The sequence below is a fragment of the Pipra filicauda genome, unplaced genomic scaffold, assembly GCF_003945595.2.
Source record: "Pipra filicauda isolate LSUMZ 115617 unplaced genomic scaffold, ASM394559v2 scaffold334_size1588553_pilon, whole genome shotgun sequence".
Classification (NCBI taxonomy): domain Eukaryota; kingdom Metazoa; phylum Chordata; class Aves; order Passeriformes; family Pipridae; genus Pipra; species Pipra filicauda.
The window spans coordinates 361,524-368,702 of NW_024104459.1; the positions used below are offsets into that span (position 1 = coordinate 361,524).

Below are 7,179 nucleotides of genomic sequence, written 5' to 3' on the forward strand. Positions count from 1 at the left end.
TATCAGCGTGATTTCTAATAGCATGGATGCGACTGCCACACCTCTTAGTGACTGTAGCAGGGAACTGTCAGCACGACTCCTCCGCTTTCTTGGTAATGACCTTTCCGCTTGCCAGCGCTGCCGTGGGGCAGGTCCTGATTTCTGCGTGACTTGACCGACCTGCTTTTTCGAGAAGGAGATCGCCGGGGAGGGAGTGGGGGGAGGCACCAGCGTTCCTGTTCCGCACCCTGCCGAGCTCGAGGCGGCGCAGCCGAAGCGACGAGAGCTCGGCCGGGCAGCTGTCCCGGAGCGCGGGGGGGGCTCAGCCCCGGGGCAGCGCAGGGGCGGAGCGGACGCGGAGCTCCCCCAACTCGGGGGCTCGGGGAGCGCAGCCCTGGGGCCGCCTGTGATTGGCTGATGGGAGAAGCCGCAGCCGCTCATTGGGCGATTAGGAAATTTGGAAAAGCGCGCGCTACAAGGCAGGGAAAGGGAGGGGAAGGAAGGGGGGGGCGCACGGAACTCTCCCCGTGCTGGCTCCGCGCCTGCCGGTGCTTCCGGGTCCCCGCGCTCCGGGACAGCTCGTCCTCCCATAGCATCTACCCTCTCTGAGTTGTTCTCGCTTCTCACAGGCTTTTTTGTCCTTGCCTTACGATCCTGTCTTCTCATACAGAAGGGCAAATGTTTAAGCTTATACTATTCCAGGACATAAGTGTAAAAAGTGATCAGGGTCGATTATTTTCCTTTTTTATTTTCCTTTAATTTAGCTATGATTGGAAGCTATGTAAAATACCTAATTTTGATGGAACATGAAGTATAATGTACGGTCACATCTTTACTGTAGAAAGAGCTTAATATGTTATCGGGGGAAAAAATTGAACGTTTTTTATTAATTAAAACAATAGAATTAATTTAAGTTGTAACTCAAGGCTTTCAGAGATGGATTAATTATCACTGCAAGCTACAATGACTGCTTGAACATTAGTTTTATAATTGTCTTACGTTCCTTAATAAAATTTTCGTATTAAAGACTAAGGCACTACAGTGTAAAGCCCTTTTAGAGAGTATGTGGGTGGCTCTTAAAAGAGCCTTTGGGTTGAAAGTGACGGTCCGAGGCGCCCTACTTGGAGCTGGTGTACTTGGTGACAGCCTTGGTGCCCTCGGAGACGGCGTGCTTGGCCAGCTCGCCAGGCAGCAGCAGGCGCACGGCCGTCTGGATCTCCCGCGACGTGATGGTGGAGCGCTTGTTGTAGTGCGCCAGGCGCGAGGCCTCGCCGGCGATGCGCTCGAAGATGTCGTTGACGAAGGAGTTCATGATGCCCATGGCCTTGGAGGAGATGCCCGTGTCGGGGTGCACCTGCTTCAGCACCTTGTACACGTAGATGGAGTAGCTCTCCTTGCGGCTCTTCTTGCGCTTCTTGTCGCCCTTCTTCTGCGTCTTGGTGACGGCCTTCTTGGAGCCCTTCTTCGGCGCGGGCGCGGACTTGGCCGGCTCGGGCATTTTGACAGCGCTTTTCCTCTCTCTGAGAAAACTCAACACCAAAATGGCCGCAGCCCGCGCTATTTATAGAGCGGTTATGCAAATTTCGGCCCTCCAACCGTGCAATGCGATTGGACCTTACCGCAAGGGGCGCGATTTCGCCTCCGATTGGTCAATATACGATCCGCATTTTAATTGGTTCTTTAAGCAGCGACCGGTTCCAACCAATCGCCAGCGGCCAATCCCGCCCAGGGAAGGGATAAAAAGGGGAAGCTCCTTTGCGTCAGTAGAATAGTGTCGGTTTAGCTATTCAGGGTGAGATCGAGCTTTGTAGCAGACGCTTAAAACATGTCCGGCCGCGGGAAGCAGGGAGGCAAGGTCCGAGCCAAGGCCAAGTCGCGCTCGTCGCGGGCCGGGCTGCAGTTCCCCGTCGGTCGTGTCCACCGGTTGCTCCGGAAAGGTAACTACGCGGAGCGGGTGGGGGCTGGAGCTCCTGTGTATATGGCGGCCGTGCTCGAGTACCTGACGGCCGAGATCCTGGAGCTGGCGGGCAACGCGGCCCGCGACAACAAGAAGACGCGCATCATCCCCCGCCACCTGCAGCTCGCCATCCGCAACGACGAGGAGCTCAACAAGCTGCTGGGCAAGGTGACGATCGCGCAGGGCGGCGTGCTGCCCAACATCCAGGCCGTGCTGCTGCCCAAGAAGACTGAGAGCCATAAAGCTAAAAGTAAATAAGTTCGGCGAGCAAAGCTACTCAGACTTAGCACGAGATTTTAAACCAAAGGCTCTTTTCAGAGCCACCCACAGAGTCAGAAAAGAGTTGTGTTGCTTTCTTTACAAAGGTGCTCTCGTGCTATCTTTAAATGCAACTTTGTTTAACTAAAACGAACTTGTGTTGCATTATTTTAAACTTTTGTTTCTACAGAAGAGGGGTCATACATTTGCTTTCTAATTCTCCCTTTTTTGCTGAAAATCCTATCAGTTTGAAATTATTTGGGGTTTTTTTTTCTTGTAACAGTAAAGCACTTATATCTTCATATTGATTCTGCTCAACTTTCATGATTTCATAGGCTTGTAAAAGTATGGGAGGGTGGCTAAAAGAATAGGGAGGGTGTGGAAAAAGCTATGTAGCATGAAAATAGATTGGAGACCATCCCAAACTCGTATAACTAATAATGAAACTATTTCTTCATTTCCTTTGTAGGCCTCTGTTCTTCAAAAGATCTAAAGCTTCCTTATGATTTAATTTTATTTAGAAATAACATGAGCAATGCCTTAGGGAAAATGTCTCTTTTTGATCTAGATCTTTTAACTAAGACCTGCACTGTAAAGCAATAGTGTAGCACCGTTCCATTCTTTCTACCCTTAAAATTCCCTCACTGTGCATTGCTATTCCTCTTGTTACATCAGTTTGCAGTGGGCAACATTACTTAAATTTTCTATGTTGCTGGCACAAGTATCACCGAAAAGCACCACCTTTAATCTCTTTATATTCACTGTCATAAATTATTAGAAAGACTGTCTATCTGATTCCTCTTGTTAGGATATTCCCAGAAGCTGCATCTGACGATCTGTACTACACTATTAAGGCCATAGGTCCCATCTGTGCAGCACCTCTGCTCTCCATCCCCTGGGGAGGAGGAATGCTCTGGGCTTGGAGGAGGGCAACACTCCCACTCTGCCTCTCCTTGCTACTCCCAAGCTGTAGCAGAGAGGCTTTTTTGACAGGATTGTGCCATGGCTAAAGTGAGACACCAGCGATAATTTGTGGAGAAAAACAGAGAGATGCTGGAGAACCAGCCTTATCTGATACAGTGATGGTATCTGTGCCCAAGGGTCTTGTTTGTAAGTGTACACATTTAGGGTTGTAATGTTTTCATTATGTTGTTTTATTGGTCCTCATTTCCTGCACCTACATGTCCTGGCCCTTACACTTCTCTTTTTGAATAACTGCAGTGGTAATCAAAACTACTTTAACATGCACAAATCTTCTATCTTTAGTTTCCAGAACAGATTCCAAATGTATGTGTGTCAGAAGATTGCAATCATAGAATGGTTTGGGTGGGAAGGGACCACTACAGATTTAGTCCAACATCCCTGCTGTGGATAGGACGTCTTCCACTAGCCCAGGTTGCTCAAAGCCCCATCCAGCCTGACTTTGAACGTCCTCTAGGAATGGAGCATCCCACATTTTCTCTGGACAACCTGGTCCACTGTCCCACAACCCTCGATGAAAAACAAATCCTTACTTACGTCCAATCTAAATGTATCCTCTTTTAGTTTAAAGCCATTATCCTTTCTTCTGTCCCTAGAGGCCTGAAAAAAAATCTCTGTCTTTCTGTATTGAAAGGCAGTCCCAAGGTCTCCCCAGAACCTGCTCTTCCCCCAGCTGAATAAGCCTAACTCTCTCAGCCTTTCTTCACGGGAAAAGTATTCCAGCCCTCTGCTTGTTTTTGTGACCCTTCTGCGGACCTGCTCTAATAGATTCATGTCTTGCTTGTACCAGAAGACCCCAGAGCTGGATGCAGAACTCCAGACGGATTCTCATGAGAGCAGAGTAGAAGGAGAGAATCACTTCCCTCGACCTGCTAGCCACGCTGCTTTTGATATAGCCCAGGTTATGACTGGCTTTCTGGACCACAAGCATTCACCTCTAAATCAAAGAACTGGAATTCCAGAGAAAGGCCATGGGGGGGGGGGGGGGAATCTGTATCCAGGAGCTAGATTTCTCTGCAAACAAACTCCCTTATGTGAAAATCAGAGTTGGTGTCACAGGGGAGGGCCCTGTCCTCTGAGTGTGGATCTCAGTCCAGCACATTTCTCCAAATTCTTTATGTCATCTAACCAGAAATCCATTATTTGCTTCAGAATTTCATTCCAAACACCTCTTAATTCACTCACTAGTCTGCTCGCCCCAGTAACTGTAGTTTCATCCTCTCTGATACTTAGATTCACTCCTTAGCACTCCCTAGTTCTGTTCTTAAGCACCAGTGGTTTCACCAATTGTGAACCCTGTGCTGCCAGCACACTGGTGAGGCCTCAAAGTCCTGTAAATCAGATGGATTACACAACACGAAAGAGTGCTGGAAAATCTACTGGTATTAAAGACTCACAGCTTTCAGGCAAATTACACTGGATGAAGGAATGCAGCGAAGGAAGTTTAAATAAATGAGTTTCATTCGCATATAAAATGAACAGTAGGAAAGAGGAAATCCATACGATATGGTGGCTTAGCTGTGTCACTGGATTCCAATGCACCTCCACCTGCTAAAGAACTTGTGATGAAATTAAAAAACCTTCCAACCGAGCTCCCTCAAATGTTATAGATCACAGTCATGCTTAGGGATAACTCAGTAATATCAGTCTTTATATCAAAAGACTGAGAATTGCATAGTTAAAAATATGAAGGGCTTTTTCTGCTCTTTTTCATCTATATTGCTTATAATGTTAGGAATAATGTACTCTATTGAAAAGATCTTGCATTACTTTAGTTCGCATATTGTTATAATTATTATGACACTTGTAGCAGACACAGACAGGGATTTAAATTGCCATATAATCTCTCAAGAAAATTAAGAGCAGCTTTGCAGTTGGTTATAACACACTGATGCAATGGTAAGTCATGGTAAGATATTGCTTTATTGCAATGAACAAATGTAATTTCCTCATTGCAGTTTAATGAGGAACTAGGGCAATTGCCCTAATTAATGCGCACTTGAAAAGCTACAGATTTTTATTTTATTTCTTTAATGGAGCTGAGTTTTGCAAAGGTTTCTGTTCTCGTTTAACCCCCAATGCTGTTTGTCCAAACTGATGAGGAAAATGTAGTACCTACAATCTGAGGATTAGATCCTAAACTTCAATCCAAATAAAAATTATTGTCTCCAATCAACAGTAGTAGCAACTTCATTAGGGATTATATTCAGCAGGAAAAGTTTCTTTCCACTTTAGTTATTTTTGCCTAAGAAAATCCTCTGATCCATGAGAGAACTGACTAATGTCACTAACAGAAACACTCGGGAAACATCTGTGTGCACTTGTACCAACAAACAGACAAGGCAGCCTTCTAGAAAGTGTGACATTAAATTACATCTAATGTGCTCCAGACACTGAGGAAAAGGAGTTGCAACTATTTTAATTACTGTAAGCTACTAGTCTCAGCCTCTTCATCACCCATTTCTGCCAGAAATGGAAGAAGATTTTCCTAGTCTTTCAGTTGTTATAATGCTAGAAGGAAAAGTTATACTATGATCCTCACTCTGCATTTAGAAAGACTTACAAAGACATTATTATTTGACATACTGAAAGATTTTGTGTAATTCCTTTAGGCTTTCTTTAGCATTCAGAATGTTGTTTATAACTGCCTCAGGAAACATAGCTAGACACAGATCTTCAGGTATAAAGAACAAAGCAGACTTTGTGGAGCCAAATGGTAAGGTTAGGCACCAGCCTAACAGGTCCACCAGTGTGAAATCTTCCAGTTAGTGTTTGTTCATTCAGTTAAAAAGCAAACATAATCTAAATTAAAGCTATGTTTGCTGCTCCTATTGTATATATGAGTGGCAATTCTTTAAATTGTTTAAAATAACAATTTGAATGGAGAAGGAATTCGCAGGGATGATTATAATCATAACAAGATTTGTACATTTTGACACCTGTAACCAAATGCACAACTATCTCAATCGCATTTCTCCCTGAATTTAGGGAACACTTTCTGCCAAGAAATATTCTGGAAACGCTGCCAAGGTTCTGTAAATTATACTCCTGAATAACTTTAAATAAACAACTGCACAAATTTCTAAGGATATAAAAAAATTTAAACAGTAGACAAGTTTGAAGAGTGCAAAATACTACTAACATAAAAATTGGCCAGTACCATAGCCATATTACTTCTATTCTGAGTATAAGTACTATTTACAATCTTAACAGATTTAATTTAGAAATGCAGTCTTATAACTCAGTCAGTATTTATTCATTCACTTCATAAATACAGTCCAACATACTGTAAGCAGCATGTAGAGATGTTTGTTCACAACAGTGTGAAACAAACGGCAAAATTTCTGGATTCTTCGTTTGAACAAAAAATTTTTCGTTAGTATTCATTTTTCAAATGTCATACAGATATCTGCTGTATGATATCCGTAATGTTTTCTCTCGCTTTTTGGATCCCGATGTATGCCAGCGAACACTTCTTTCGGGGCCTGGCAACTGCCGGGAGCGAGCCTAGCGCCCCGCGGCCAGCGCTGCCCCCGAAACCGTACCGCGGGGCTGGGGAGGGCTGAAAGGATGGGCGGACGGTCCCTTCCGCATCCCCAAACAGCCCCTCAATGTTGCCTTCAAGGAGTTTCAGACCTAAATGTTCCCCACCGAACTCCCTCACTGATGATATTCTCTGCCGTTTAGGACCTCGCTCCCTGCTTCCCTTCGCACAGACCTGCAGGTCGCTCTGTGCAGATATAAAAGCGCGAAACGCTCGGTGCCCAGCCCCCCAGACCGCACGGAGGAGAGGACAGCTGTGGGAGTGTCCGGGTAGACAAAGAAAACGCGAAGCCGCCATGGCCGAAGAAAACAAAGGGAGCGCTGCCCGGGAAAGGCGCCTCCGCCAGCTACCCGCGAGTGGAGGCGGAGAGCAGCGGCGGGGCGGGAGCACCGAGCGCGGTCCCGCATTGGTCGGATTTTGCCGCAGACCCGCGGGGAGGGACGGGGAAGGGAGCGCCACC

The 7,179-nt window shown here is 45.9% G+C and overlaps 2 protein-coding genes across 2 annotated transcripts; one reads left to right on the forward strand and one right to left on the reverse strand.

The window, feature by feature from the left end:
- Window positions 1-1,004: 1,004 nt before the first annotated feature.
- On the reverse strand, window positions 1,005-1,489 carry LOC113997383 (histone H2B 1/2/3/4/6). Its single transcript, XM_027739156.2, has one exon. It carries the CDS (start codon window positions 1,475-1,477, stop codon window positions 1,097-1,099), a length of 381 nt encoding a protein of 126 aa, XP_027594957.1. The 5' UTR covers window positions 1,478-1,489; the 3' UTR covers window positions 1,005-1,096.
- Window positions 1,490-1,764: 275 nt separating this feature from the next.
- LOC113997381 (histone H2A.J) lies at window positions 1,765-2,479 on the forward strand. Its single transcript, XM_027739154.2, has one exon. It carries the CDS (start codon window positions 1,805-1,807, stop codon window positions 2,192-2,194), a length of 390 nt encoding a protein of 129 aa, XP_027594955.1. The 5' UTR covers window positions 1,765-1,804; the 3' UTR covers window positions 2,195-2,479.
- Window positions 2,480-7,179: the final 4,700 nt, after the last annotated feature.

Bases quoted from the DNA above. Each gene is read 5' to 3' on its own strand.
- LOC113997383 (XM_027739156.2), bottom strand. From the start codon at position 1,477: ATGCCCGAGCCGGCCAAGTCCGCGCCCGCGCCGAAGAAGGGCTCCAAG.
- LOC113997381 (XM_027739154.2), top strand. From the start codon at position 1,805: ATGTCCGGCCGCGGGAAGCAGGGAGGCAAGGTCCGAGCCAAGGCCAAG.